This window comes from Ceratotherium simum, chromosome 11 (assembly GCF_057802395.1).
Source record: "Ceratotherium simum simum isolate JZ-2026a chromosome 11, ASM5780239v1, whole genome shotgun sequence".
NCBI lineage: Eukaryota > Metazoa > Chordata > Mammalia > Perissodactyla > Rhinocerotidae > Ceratotherium > Ceratotherium simum.
In genome coordinates, this window is record NC_141910.1 from 40,393,094 (window position 1) to 40,408,890 (window position 15,797).

At 38.5% G+C, this 15,797-nt stretch overlaps 1 protein-coding gene across 7 annotated transcripts in view; it reads right to left on the bottom strand.

The window, feature by feature from the left end:
• EML4 (EMAP like 4) overlaps positions 1–15,486 on the bottom strand; it is a 159,698-nt gene extending 144,212 nt beyond the window's left edge. For 4 of the 7 annotated variants that reach the window (XM_087436848.1, XM_087436847.1, XM_087436845.1 and 1 more), the window contains exons 1-2: positions 15,231–15,484; positions 13,026–13,150 (exon numbers count right to left, since the gene is read on the bottom strand). In XM_087436848.1, the coding sequence (XP_087292974.1) occupies positions 13,026–13,119 (94 nt within the window). In that variant the 5' untranslated portion in view covers positions 13,120–13,150; positions 15,231–15,484. Of the gene's footprint in view, positions 1–13,025; positions 13,151–15,230 lie in introns of all 7 variants that reach the window. The other 3 variants (XM_087436843.1, XM_087436842.1, XM_014792331.2) reach the window with 2 other exon arrangements.
• Positions 15,487–15,797: the final 311 nt, after the last annotated feature.

Genomic DNA, 15,797 nt, shown 5'->3' on the forward strand with positions numbered 1-15,797 from the left:
GGTTTGGATCCCGGCCATGTACCGACGCACCGCTTGTCAGGCCATGCTGTGGCGGAGTCCCACATAAAGCAGAGGAGGATTGGCACCGATGTTAGCTCAGCGCCAGTCTTCCTCAGCGAAAAGAGGATTGGCATGGATGTTAGCTCAGGGCTGACCTTCCTCACAAAAAAAAAAAAAGGATGAAGAATGCATCTGATAACAAAAATGCCAGACAAATTCCCAAAGGAACAGAGTACATTAAGTTTTAAAGAAGTCCAATGTAGTCTAACAAAATAGCAGATTGGCTTATCCAAGTTACACAAAATGTCAATGATGAGAGGCAGGAACAGATTAACAAGCAGGCAAGAAAACAATTCTCAAAGCCTTGCTCTAAAGACACTTTCTCATACAACTTTTAGGAATGTGCCTTTATCTTATCTGTTGGTTTTCAAATTCCCTAATTTTTCCTAAGGTATATGGCAATTCTATCAATATCTTATATATATGTAATATATAAAATAATAAATAATGGTTTAAGAAGACACAAGGTAGCAAGAAATGAGGCAAGAAAAGGGATACTGAGGGGATCCACATAAGATTCTCCCAAAAAAGGGAAATGGTAAGGGGTGAGACTGAAAAGGTAAGCTGAAACCAGGTGGTAGGGAAGCTTGGCTACCAAGCTAAGAGTTTGTCTCACAGAAACCGGAAATGATAAAAGTTTTTACGCTAAGGAGAGACAATGAAATGCTGTTGTATTGAAAGAATAATCTAGTGACCATATACAGGTTAAGTGAGAGTAGGAAAAGATCAAATGCTAAGATATTAATTTCTAGATATTAAAACAATTGCCTAAAGTGGGTCAGAACACTTAAAACTACAGCAAAGGTTTTCAAACTACCTCAACAACTTCTTTGTTGTTGCTGTGACATGGCCACACCCCTGTGAGCCTCATCCACAAAACATCCAGCATCATCTTATAGGTGCTACTACTAAACAACTGTTCAGAGCACAGCAAATAGCCCAAACAGCTTTAAGTATCAAAATAGGTGGTAAAGTCCGGAAAGAAAAAGGGCCAGAAGGTCAAAGAGGTGACCTCATCCTGGTCACACAACCCACTGTTTGCCTCTACCATCACCACCACCCACAAACAGCTGTCTGGAGATCTCCACAGCATCCTGGGAATTCTCCTTAGTAACTGAATGGGGGTCCTGAATCCAGGTTGATAAACAGTTAATAAAATCAGTTAATTACCGATAAACAGTAATTAACCTGAAAAAAAAAAAAAAGATTTTACAGAAGTACAATCAAAATCTTCCATAAGAAAAAATATTGCAACTGAAAGGAATACATGCCCAAACATATAAAAGTACTAAACAATAAAACCTTAAATATGAATGATGAAACAAAAAGACAAATTAAGAATCTGAAAATGGACATCTAAGAAAGTACATATATTCCAAAACCCTATCATAAGATCAGATACAGTGACTAAGAGGTATGATAACAAAGTAGCCTTAGCACAGTTGTCAATGTTGCACCTACCTGATTTTGCATCTCCAAGATTACTTTTCTCTAAGCTTATCTGACACAACCAAACCCCACTCAGGTTATATCACCATCTATCTACAAAAAAAGGATAGCATGTTTATAATTGACAATGCAGACATCAATGTTTATACAGGAGTCACTGATGTCCTAAGAGTCAATAATTTAATGGAAACTGTTTATTTGTCTATCTCCCCTCACTATAAAATAAGCTTCAGTAGAGCAAAGATTTTTGTTTCTTTTGTTCACTGATATATTCCCAATATGAAAACAATTCCTGATGTGTAGCAGTTGCTGAATAAATATTTACTATTAGATTTCATTCTGGGAGCTACAGTTAATTTCAGTTACCAAAAAGTTGTCACAGATATTACTATAATCATCGTCCCCACATGAAGGGCTGTAATAACAGGTTCAGTCTGATTCAATCTACTTAACAATTACCCTTCAGGGTATTTTTTTTTAAGCTGAAATTAAGACGTTTTTGGCCCTTTTATAGAGTTATTACAGTTAATTTATGTCAAGTGTCTGACACAGTTCCTGAAATCACAGCTGAATGAATGTTAATGCCTTTGCCTTTCTATCTATCCTTTCAAAAAGTTATCCATGTGAACCAAATTTAGTGAAATTTATTGAAATAATCTACAGCATCAATGATTATTTCCTAAACAAGTATACTGCAGATCACAGACTTAATCACAGGACTCGTACTCCATCAAAGACATAGAAAAAGCAAATATCTTAGAAAACTACCACTTACATAGGTAACTGAGAGAGGATATCAAGTTATTGAATTCACTGCCTTAAATTAGGATGACACCAGGAGGGCACAGCTGACAATGGCCCCCACATAGGTTGAAAACTGCAACCAAAGTGAGTTCTACTGGTAGTTTGTCATTTTCTCAGATGTACGGAGTAGTAAAAAAACACATTCCTTTATGCTGCTTCCAAGAGCCACTGTGACCCGACCTCTACTTTTCCGCTTATACCCTAAACAAAGACATGCATTTGAAAAAATGTGTAAAAGGCTGGATAGGGGAGGCTTAAGGTAGCCCTCCATGTTTCTAATGCTTCCTACACTTCACCATCACAATTCTTATTACCCTGTATTTTAAAAGCCTACATTATAAGTTTCATAAGGGCTTTGTTTATAGCTGGAAGGGCGCTGAGCACATACCACGCATTCAATAAATATTTCCTAAATAAATATTGCCTGAATCCCCCACAAAATTATAAGCTTCATGAGAGCAGGGATTTCGAGTGTCTCATTCACCAATTTTCCACTGCACTTAGCAAAGAGTGTGATCCAAAGAGGCTAAGCAAAACCTATTTACTTAATAAATGTGTTTATGACCAAGAAACAGAAAAAAATAAGTGGCCTATATGAGACTCAAATCCATAACCTCAGCCCCATTGTGGTATGTACTAATAACCAAAATAAGGACTTGCACAGTGAGCAAGTTTCAGTGTGCATACAATCATTAAATCTCATTCACAAATATTCACAAATAAAAATTTCAAGAAACAAAGTCAAATACTGATTACTTTGCCAATCGTCTCTTTTTATTCTAAACTTTGTTTCCCAGTCCTTTATCTCAAATAATCCATAATACTAGATCCCAAAAATTGAGAAATCGTTGTTTGTGCCAAAAACACATCCACACTAATCATAATCCACATTTAATCAGGATTAAAGAAATAAGATGAATGCCAACAAGTACTCAAAGCAGTCAAAGAAAATCAAAGGCTATGCCCCAACTAAACTGAAAACAGGATATCCTTCAAAGTTAAAAAAACCAAAAAAGAAAAAAAACCTCCTGCTCACTCATCAACAGAAGTCAGTTATGACACTTTTCTGAAACAAACGGCTCAAAGAAAAATGCAAACAAATTCTGTCATTCACTCTGCTGTGTCACTTAAAGATCAGCATACTATTGTCACCTAAAGACCAGTACGCAAGAGTAAAAAATGACTTAAGGAAAAATGTCAAGTATCAACACTAAATAGTTATGTTTCAAAACAGGAAGTCATCTCAACTTTAGGAAGTCATCAATTTCAGAAAGTCAGGAAAAGTACATGCTCTGGAAAAAAATTTTTAAAAGGAAAAAGAAGTACATTCTTATTATGGAATATGATAAATATAATACAGCATAATTTAATTCTCTAATATTCTAACATCTCACTGATCCAGAGATTTATCTTAACAACAACTACAAAAAGAATAAAAGAAAGATAATAAGATAATCTTAACAAAAGAAAATATAAGGGAGCATAAATGGTCTATAACTTAAAACACATAATTTAAAACATACATATCATCTAGTTTGTGAACTAAAAGCTCATGCATTTTATTAAAAGCCTCATTCAGAAGTCTATTATTTTACTCTGGGGAACATCTGATATCCTGTTATTCACATACCACCAACATTAGCAATATTTATTAGATATGACCCTGTCTCTGTAGGTACTACACCATACAATTTAAACAGGCATAGGCCTTGACTGTCTTCTTTTTTGAGGTTCAAAACAATCCTTATACAAGTCAAACCAGCTTTGTTATCTGGGTTCCCAGCCCACAGTAGATTTAAAACTGGAAATCAAAAGAAAGGCTAGACTAGAAACAATAACCAACCCAATAACAATGAGCACCTCTAGAGCCTAGAATACCATTTCATGCCAAAAGGAACCACAACTTCTTAAGAGAAATAGCCAATTGCAGAATTGGAGCAGAAAGTGTAAAGAAAAATCTGAACATCTTGTCATATCAGAAAGCAAGGAAGCTAGCAAAGATCACTAGGATCAGGACTACAGGCGAGTTTTTTTAAATAATAAAATAGAAAGAGAGGAACAGGGCCAGGCCAGTGGCATAGTGGTTAAGTTTGGCACAGATCTTAGCTCAGGGCCACTCTTCCTCAAGCAAAAAGAGGAAGACTGGCGACAGATGTTAGCTCAGGGCTGATCTTCCACACCAAAAAAAAGAAGAAAGGGTAAAGCACACTGACACTGAGTGACAAGCAACAGCAAGTAAGACAGTTATAACTGTCTAGAGTCATTTAGCGTATGGAGCAAACAGCCCTACACAAGTAGCTCTTGAAGGCACCACTGTATTACAGCACAGAACAGAACCATGTTTAATGCTCGTAATCACCACCATCAGTCATCAAGAATAAGTTAAATTATGTTCTATATACACAGCTTAGGAAGACCAGATGTCCAAATAATTGAATACAATGCATTAAAGTTTATATTTATACTTGCTGAGAAGGAAAGATGATTACAATATTTTAAGTGGAAAAAAACATGGTTGATTTTGCTGCTTAAATATGTTTTCTTTTACCCAACCCCACTCACACATAACCATCTAACAGTACCTTGCTCTGAGACAATTGCCGATTGTTTAAATATAGAAACAGGATAATAAGAAATACAATCCTGAATGACTTCCCATTGACAACAAATACCTTCAAACTAATCTCCATTAATGTTCTAGTCCGTGTATTTAACACAATTTTTAATTGTAAGAGAAAATATTATGCAGTTACAAAATTACTAAAGAACCATAAACAATGTTTGCTAACTTAAAATGACTTAATTCAAAGCTGAACCCTACTTAAAATTATATAAATTATATACACATGATACTACAGGCTGACTTGTGCCCAACAATTGTGCCCAAATCATCTCATTGTGTCAAAAAGCAAGAAAGACCTCAAAGAATGATGGGAACATGTCAAAAGAATGCAGAAGCCAGCATGAATGGGCACCCACTAGCAAAAGTGTGGCCAATTTGAGCATCAAAATAAAGAGTAATAGATTATAACCCATTGAAAAAAATAGGATACCTGAGTCCAGATATAAATAAACCAATAAATTGAAGGTCTGATGAGGAACAGAATACTTACAAAGTTTCAAAGCACCTCCTACAACATACTTATTAATTACAAACTTAAAAAAAGTAATTTTACAGTGGATAAGCCTGGCAGACACTATCTTAATAAAATGATCAAAATAGACATCACCAGTAACGGGACAAATCAAATTTGTGTGCCACCTGACAGGATACAATGAGACAAAACACTGCTTCACTTCTGTCGCATTTGTGCCCAAGATACATAACTTGAATCTAATCAGCAGAAAACATCAAATTTAGGGACATTCTACAAAACAACTGGTCTGTAATCTTGCAAAGTATCAAGGTCATGAAACCTAAAGAACTATTCCAGATTGAAGGAGACTAAAGAGATATGACAACTAAATGCAACATTTGATTCTGAATTGGATCCTTTTGCTATAAAACACATTATTAAGACAATCAGCAAAACTTGAATGGGTCTGAGAATTAGATAGTAATGTATCAAAATTAATTTCCTGATTTGCTTGGATTTATTAGTTTCCATACTTTCACATAGTATGGTTATATAGGAGAATGTCCTTATTTGTAGGATATACACACTCAAATGTTAGCAGGTGATAGGGCATCAGTTCAGCAACTTAATTCTCAAATCGTCATGAGCATAAAGACAGACACCCCCACCACCTCTTGGGCTAGGTAAAGGCTGCAAACACAGTCCTATAGAGGCCAGATAATAGAGTAAATACCTGAAACAAGCTAGGTGTAAGGTAGGGACTGAGGCTGCTTAAACACCACTTAGTGGGTATATAGATCACCTAGAATGCAAGCCTAGAGTGGCAAGATCATTCCACTTTTCAAGAGAAACCAAAGATCCAGATTTTTATGTGAAATTTCCCAATTTGTTTTTTTTCTGGTGAGGAAGATTAGCCCTGAGCTAACTCTGTTGCCAATCCTCCTCTTTTTGCTGAAGAAGACTGGCCCTGAGAGAACATCTGTGCCCATCTTCCTCTACTTTATATGTGGGACGCCTGCCACAGCATGGCTTGATAAGCAGTGCACAGGTTCGCACCTGGGATCTGAACCTGCAAACCCAGGGCCACCAAAGTGGAGCATGCGAACCTAACCACTACGCCACTGGGTCGGCCTCAAAATTTCCCAATTTTTAAAACACTCAAAAGGGCCAAACCAAACATGTCTGTCGGCTAAATTCGAACCACAGCTGCCTCTGGTCCAGAGACATGATTGTCAAAATGAGGCCTAGGGATAAAAGGAAACCACATGATATACATGGAACATATTCTTGGAGACAGAGTTTATCCCAAGAGTTTGCCTGGAATTTTCTGGGAGAGAAGATGTTTCTATATTTTTAAAATGCTATATTATGGAGCAGAATGCAAAGTTCATATGATTTTTTAAAACTTTTCATTTGAAAATAATTTCAAGCTTACAGAAAAGCTGTAAGAACAAGAATAGCACAAAGACCGTCTGTACGGCTTTTACCAAATTCACCTATTAACATTTTACTCATTTGCTTTATTTGCACACGAGCATAACCTCATCCTCCTTCCCTCCTTCTCTGTATACACACATACACATATATATAGACACAGAGATATGGCTATGTATATATACATATAAAACATATACATATTACATAATTTTTTCTGAACCATTTGAGAGTAAGTTACATACATTATGGCCCTTTATCCCTAAAAATTTCAATGTGTATTTCCTAAGAATAAAAATATTCTCTTATGCAACCTTAGGATAGTTATCAACCTCAGTAAATTTAACACTGACACAATACTTTTATCTAATCTTCCATCCATATTGCAATTTTGCCAAGTGATCCAATAACATCCTTTATAGCATTTTCCCCTCTAATACAAGATCCAATCTAGGACCAGGTATTACAAATAGCTGTCATGTCTCTTTAGTCTCCTTTAGTCTGGAACATTTCCACAGCTTTTCTTTGTCTTTATAATATTAATATTGAAAAAAAAAAAAGTACAGTCTCCCCACCTTTTTAAAAAATAAGATGTTCCCCATTTGGAGTTCAGTGTTTCCTCATGATTAGATTCAGGTTATGCACTCCTGGCTGGAGAACTACATAAGTGATGTGTTCTAAGGGCATCACATTCAGAGGCACACAATGTCCACTGGTGTTATTTATTTTGATCATGCACTCAAGGTGTTGTCTGATCTCACCACTGTGTAGAGTTACTATTTTTCCCCCTTGCAACTAAGAAGCAATATATAGGGAGATATTAAGTCCATGCAAACATCCTGCTCCTCATCAAAATATCCCCCTAGATTTAGCATCTATCAATGATTCCTATCTGAACCAATTCTTATTACAATGGTTGCAAAATAATCATATTATAACAGTTGCAAAAGTTAAATAGACTCCAACTTTTGGCTATACTCCCAGATCCCTTAGGTATAAGTGCTCAGTCTTCTCCACTTGAGAAGCACTATAGTGCAATGGGAGTGCAAGACGAGAATAGTAAGGTGAAGCTTCCGGAAAATAAAATGTACTTGAGCCATGCGTTAAAGACTGGATAGATCTCAAAGGAGTTAATGAGGTGCAGAACCAGTCAAGACAGACAACTTCATCAGGAAAGCTAAAAAAATATGGTGACTCCTTTAGCAAAAATAATCCTTTTGCAAAGTAAATAACATACTCTAGCCCATCAGTTTTATAAAACCACATTTCTACATATTGAGTTTGCCTGAAATACACTAATTCTAGAACTATAGATATGTTTTTGCTGCTATTAACTATATTCTAATCATTATATCCAGATTCTAAAAACTTTTTGAAAAGAGAGCACATAATTCATTATCACTACTTCTACCTTTCCATTCATGTCAGCCCTCCCACCTAGTCTCTCAAAGATTGGAATTAGCCACTAAAAGTGTATCTTTCATCTGATTGTGACCCATAGTAAGAAATAAATTTTACACTGCAATCTAAGGCAAATATATAAAACTAAAATTAAAAGCTTCTAGGGGCTGGCCCTATGGTCTAGCAGTTAAGTTCGGTGTGCTCCGCTTCAGTGGCCTGGGTTCATGGGTTTTGATCTATACCACTCATCAGCCATGCTGTGGCAGCGACCCACATATAAAGTGGAGGAAGACTGGCACAGATGTCAGCTCAGGGCTAATCTTCCTCAAGCAAAAAAAAAAAAAAAAAAAAGAGGAAGATTGGCAACAGATGTTAGCTCAGGGCTAATCTTCCTCAAGCAAAAAAAAAAAGTTTCTTGATGCAGTATCATGTGAAGCACTGATCTTTTAGCCAGCTGTGGTGGTCTAGTGGTTAAGATTCAGCACTCTCACGGCCATGGCCCAGGTTGTTTCCTGGTCAGGGAACCACACCACCCATCTGTGGGTTGTCATACTATGGCAGCTGCGTGTTGCTGTGATGCTAAAAGCTATGACACCAGTATTTCAAATACCAGCAGGGTCACCCATGGTGGACAGGTTTCAGCGAGCTTCCAGACTAAGACAGACTAGGAAAAAAGACCTGGCCACCCACTTCCGGAAAACTGGCCAGAAACACCCTATGAATAGTAGAGGAGCACTATCTGTTATAGCGCTGGAAGATGAGAGGATGTCACAAAAAGACCAGGCACAAGGTCACTAGGAGTCGGAATGGACTCCAGAGCACTAACAAACTGATATTTTATAATCTCTCCTCCTTTCCTCCTCCTCCTTATTCTCTTTAATGTTGGTCTTGACCCCAAATAAATTGATTTCTAAATCCATAATAGGTCATGCATAACACCTGCAATTGAAAAATACTACCCTAGAACCTGGCACCTAGTTCTTGATCAGATTCCCAACAAAGTCTGGAGCAGAGTTTTCACTCATTTCAGGTGAAATGAGAAAAATAAGAACAGCATAATGAGTTATTTAATTTTTTAAAAGACTCTATTCTGAGATGGTGTATGATAATTTTTTGGTCTTCAAAAGTTTTTTTTTTTTATTTAACGATGGTTAAAGTGAAGGTTGTAAGTTGCCAATTATACACTGGTCCCCTAATTTTTCCCCCCAAATTTTACTGGATCATGAAATCTCCACTACTCTGCTGCGAGATTTCAAAGACATGAGAGTGTCAGCATTCTACAAGTTGATAATTTGGCTGGCGAAATAAGGCATAACAATTTTAGGACTTGTAATAATTACTTCTATCTTATAAGAAAAGGTATTCTCTGATAAATGCTCTAACAACACTCCTATGTTAAAAGTTCAGGGGTGAATACTTCTGGCTGGGAATGAAAGGGAACAAATAAGGAAGGGTGTTCAGAAAGGAAACAATATTTGAGTTGGGCCTTGAAGGGTACTGAGAATTAATCACAGGGATGGAAAAGTGCCAACTAAATTTGGGAAACAAGAAATAGTCATTTTGGCCAGAACATGTTAAGACAGTAGAAGGAGATAATGCAGGACCCTGAGAACAGGCTACGGTGTTTGAATTTAGTCATTAAGGCAATGAAGTGATGAGACAGTGAATGGCACAAAGCATTGCTTCAGGGAGATTAATCTGAAGGCCCCTTCCTTACAAAGTAAATTGGACAAGTGGAGGGTCTTGAGGCTATGTAATAATCCAAAGAGAGAATAACAAGTGTTTGAACTGTGATGGTGGAAAAGGAAAGTAAAGGATGAGAAAAGGTGACAAGAATTGACAAGTTTTAGAAGAGATTTTAATGTGGCAAGCAAAAATGGCAAGGAATCAAACATGGTTCTGAGATTTCAAGACTGGAAAATAAGGAAAAGACAATGGGAAAAAAAGGAAAAGAAGCTGATTTAGAGGAAGAGTACTTCATATTCAACTATGTTAGATTTGAGGTTCCAGAGGGTTATGAAGAATCAGCAATGGGGCAGGGAAAAGAATATTGGACTCTATCAGAAAAAATCTGAGTTCAAGTGAAAAAAAAATGGTTAGGATCCAATGAAAAAACCAGAATGCAAAATTATATCTATAGTATGATTTTAACAATGTAAAAAACTAGGCATAGGAAAAGACTAAAAACAAATGCATCAACATGTTAACATCAGTTGCATAAAGATGAGCTAGAGAAAAGATAATTTATCTCCTTTTGTATTGTATTTTTATTATTTAAAATAATAGGGATAGAAACTTGACAAGTTAGGCCCCCCACCAAAAAAAAAAAAAGGGGGATCTGGATTCAAATAGTTTTTCAAAAATAATAGCCAACTCTTGGAACCTCAGTTTCCTCATCTATAGAAGTGAAATAATTTTGTCTCTCCCCAGGTTAGTATGCAGATTAAATAAGATAAAGCTTTTTGTAAACTACACAGTAATATGCAAAGTTAAGGTATTATAATACTCTGAGACAACTAAAACTGTAGGACAAGAAGTCACACACGGATGTAGAAATATACTATAGATTTGGGAATCTTCCACACTGAGGTAATACTTGAAGTAGATTATTTCCTTAGACCTGTTTAAAGTCTTAGAATCCATCTATTTTAAAATCAAAATGTTCTTCTCAAATTTCTTATGAACACTGAAGTTTTCATGTTATAGAAATGGACTCATATATGCAAAATTTATAGTACTTTTCCTACATGTTATTCAACTTAAACATAAGGCAGAAAAAGACCTAGTAATATTATTCCCTAATATTTGGACTGCTAAGTAAATTATTTCATTGTTTTAAACAGCCAGGCTCTATAAAGATAAATTTAGCAATCTCCAAATGTTCTCTCTCAGAAGTTATATGCCTGATACATAGCACTGCATTCTACATGGTGCTTCCCTCCACTCCCACTTCTGGTACTTTACTTACGCCTCAAAATCTCTAGATATCTATTTAAAACCAGATAGTAAGCTCCTAAAGGGCAAGAAGCACATCTTATATTTGTCTTTCCCATGAGAACAATCAAGCACAGAACTGGTCACAAAACACTTGTTAATCCACATAACTGTTAAGAAATACTCTAGCTAACTCATGTTACAGGTGCTGTAGTAACCATTTAAGAGTTACTCCTCATGTCATTTAATGTAACTTAAGCCTATCTTAAGCCCTTCAAAGAAATCTGAAGTTAAGAAATTAAAAGTTAAGAAAAAATTACCCAAATGTTATTACATGAGAAACATTTTTATGTGAATATATAAAGAATTAGACTAGAGTAATCTTTAAAAATCATATACCACACTGTTCCTTTAAAAAAGCAAGCGTATATACGAGATGAGAAATCAGTTTTAATATTGTGATGTTAAAAAGATTTTCTTAAAATATTTCATAAATTGAAGCATACTGCTACTATTGGTTCATACACCCTGCACCCGAAATGTTATGTGTCTTATAGATACTAACCCTACAATTTCATTCATTACAATGTTTCTTTAAAAAGAAGTTTTTGAGTTTTGTTTTGGTATTTTTTTAATCTCCAGAGCAGAAAAAGTTAAAACTGACACGGTTAACTATATGCTTAAATGTAAACACTGACTAACCTCTAGGCTAATTCTAAGATAAAAGTCTTCAAAATTAAAACCTCTTTTATGAAAAAGAGATGCTAAAAAGACTAAGCATGAAAGGCATTTAACCTCTGCCTTATGAAAATCAATAAGAAAAGCTGTGTCAATAGTTTCCCTCTTCTGCACGTAGACCTGAGGTTTAAAATATATACTGTATATACACTTTGTACGTGTGTGTATGTGTATACGTAGATGGTGCTTTGGAGGCAGGGCAACAAGACAGATTGTTTAGGGTATTTTCCCCCAACTAAGCTTCAAAAAAATTGTTTCCAAAGTGCTGCCATTTTTAATTACCGTAATTCGTGAACTAAAAGATACTATGCCTGAGGGAAATTCCAGAGTACAAGCACCTGCCAGCCAAGTTGCCTGAAATTCATCAGCTGCAGAGATTAAAAGCATCCTTTAGCTGTTTTTACGTAAAACAAAAGCAATACAACAGGTATATAATTTCAATGTGACACATGTAACACGGCCAATCACTTAACATTCCTTGCAATGATTTCAAAAACCACTACACACACAGTTTTAAACGCCATTAGACATCTTATAAAATGCACATAATAAGAGTGTTTTCCTTATCTAAACACTCAACAATCAAGGGTACAGTTTGAATTTTAAAAGCTTTTCACTTTACAAAATGATTCACCATAAAATTCCCTTAAATAATCAGCTTCTCTAGAATCATTCTGTTTATAAAGGACTCAACTTTTCTTCTTATAAAAATGTAGTTTTCTCACATTTTTTTCAAGAACTCATCTAGCATATAAAAGGAGATACACACATACACTTCCTTGAGAATAAATGCTTTCAATATTTGTGACCCCAGAAGAACTTCACATGTTTTGAAGCCTTGTTTGGTTAAAAAAAAGCTTTTAAACACCTACTAGAATACAAGTGCTTGCCTTTACTTTCATGATGATAAAATAAAGATCAATGTAATGCTAAGCTCTAGACTGATGAACTGCAGGGGACAGAAACAAGCAATTTGACAAGAGCTGAGCAAACCTCTGCTTAAAGGCTACCAGTAAAATATACCAGCACTACTCCTCCTCCATCCCCAACCCTTTAAGGTTTCAATTAAGATGGGGCCTAGTTTTACTCTTACAAGGGGGACAAAAAGAGAAAGCACAGAGCTCCTACTGCGAAGTATCTTCATCAGGATCAGCTCCAGAAATACTGCCAGGAACCATTTCTTTCCCTCTCTGCTGACATAGGTTCCTTTCTTTAGAGACATGCATCTCCCCTGTTCCTGATCAACACCATATCTAAAGAAAGGAAAAGTCTCATCAACATACCACCCAAAGGATAGCATCAAATGAATAAAAAAAAAATCCAACATTACGGTCAGCTATAACACTCTTTACGAAAAGTGGGAGCCCCAACTGCAATTCAGACTGAAATTCATCTTCAGACTGAAAGATGAAGAGGCAACTCTCCTATCAGTTGCCTCATGAATTAGATAAGAAGGGATAAAGTTATTTAACAAGGCGTATCCACTGTTTGAAAATAAACTTAACTGCCTCTAATTGGTGAGAAAGACTCCCTCAAAACACTTACAGAGGATGAAGCTTCGCCAAGCCTTCTAGAAGTCCTCAGAACCAACAGAAGAGAAGTAGAACAGCTGATTCCACCATTCCTACAGACTGAGAAGCCAACAGTGCAGATATCTCAGCCCCACAACATCTCCCAAGACACTCAATTTTCACACTAGGATATGATCACCCCTCTGTGAACATACAGGACAAATCTTTCAGTCCAATATGATTGGTGAATAAATCCAGGCATGAAGCTAAAAAAAAAGCAATGAAAAGTTGAGGCCTCTTTAAAAGGAGCCCCAGAATGAAACAACCTCACTATGTAAGGAATCAGAATACATCAAAGGTTAGATAATGGACAACAGGTGCCTTTGGGGAGGAAAGAGTAACACTCAGTTGCCTCCTATTTTAGGATTTCCACTCTCAAAGCACTCTTATGTGTGGTTTTTTCCTCCTAAAGAAAGTCAGGGCCAGAATTATGGTTTTTACTGTTTAATACCTATAATGAGTCCACTGCTCTTCGACTTACATTTTTACTTTAGACTTTAAAAAACCCATCTAATCCCAACACGTCTGAATAAAGTATGGCCTATGGCCAGATCATGCACTGATCCATGAACATTAACCAACTAGGGATTTATGATCAACAAGTGCAAAAGAAAGGCGTATGAATACAAGCTACCTCCACATAAAATACTCAAAATAAAAATCCAGCAACAGGTATCACATAACTGCAGTATTAGCCAAAGTAGAAACTGTTTCTCTCACCATCATAACAGTTGAGCTCAATCTTTACAGTAACCAGATTCCAACAGCCTCAAAGAATAGTAATTCCAGACACAGGTTATGGATCACTGAGTACCAGCCTCAATTTCTGATTCCCTTAGCTAGTTACAAAATTTACTACCTTTATTCGGGTGAAAGGGAACACTGAAAGGATACTTCAGCCTACTTAATAACCTCTTCCCTTTCTCCATTCCACAAAGACAACATATTCCAAAAATGGAGAATCCTTTCTTTCCCTGACAGAGGCCCCCTTTCCTATGGATTCACTGGGCAGGATTACTTCTCCCCAGCATGCTTTTGCGGAGCCAGAAAATACTTCTGCTTTCACTCTTCTCTTAGAGAGGGTCCCCCAACACAGATGCACCTCTTCCTTTCCTGTATTAAGCAAATGATGCTTCAGTGCTTCTAGTTCTCTCCACCACTGCAAAATGTTCAGAGAAGTGGAGGGAGTGAAGGGAAGTTGTCACTTACTCTGAGAAATACTTAAAAGAAGTCTCCGAATTTAAAGTGAAGACTGGGAGGGTGCCCCCTTCCTGCAGAAGGAATGAGGGTCCCTACACGAAAACAAAGGCTTCTGCGTGGGTAAGGGGTGTCCCCGCCCTGAGAGAGAGCTCGGTATGTGGAAAGGGGGAGGAATGCTGTACCCTGAAGAGGGGTCAGGGTTTGAAAAGGGGTGTCCCCACCCTGAAGGTGGGTCTGTGGGGGGAGCCGTGAGTGTATGGGGAGGGGTGTACCAGCTATTCGGGGCCTCTCTGAGAGAAGGAGTTCCCGCTTTGGGAGAAGGAGGGCCCCGCACTGAAGGGGGCGCCGGGAGGAAGGGAGGGTCTTGCTAAGGAGGGCTGGGCATGGGGGAGGGGTTGAGTCCACCGGAGCCTGCAGAGGGGCGGCAGCCTCGAGGGGCACATGTGCAGTGGAACTACTGCCATCCCGAGGGGCAGGGTGGAGAGCAGGGCCTGGGCTGTATGTGGAGGGAACCAGGCTTCCACCCTGCACAAGAGAGGGAGGACTCCCCAGACGCACTCACCGAGGCTGCCGGCGAAACCGTCCATCTTGCGGGGAAAGCTCCGGGCTCGGGGCTCAGCGGGGCGGGCACTTCATTCAGCAGACCGACAGAGTGGCCGACGCGGAGCCTGACCCCCTCGCTGTTTCGGTCGCCCGGCTTGGCTTCCAGCCCCCGCCTCCGTCGTCTGTTCGTCCGCCCCGGAGCAGTCAGCCGCGGCCACCCGGGCCACTTCCCCGTCAGGTTGAGAGCCGCGCCGCTCCGCCGCCTGCCCGGCCTCCCTCCCAGCCAGGAGCCGCGAGCGCCGCGCCGCGCCGCGCCGCGCCCCGCCCCCGCGCCCGCGCGCAGCGGTAGCCCCGCCCCCGCGCACGCCGTCACGCTTCCGACTCCGCCTCCCGCGTGACGACACGGAGGCGGAGTCTTGCCGACCCTTCCCTCTCACCTTGTCTGGGCCTCGGATTCCGCCCGCCTCACGCTGGGCTAGTAGCTGCGCTTGCGCAGTGGGGCTGCTGAGGTCTTGGGACTTGGGTCTTGAAGCTGGTTCGGTGTGGGTGGGATTAAGGGGTGGCCTATGGCCTGGGATCCTCAGGA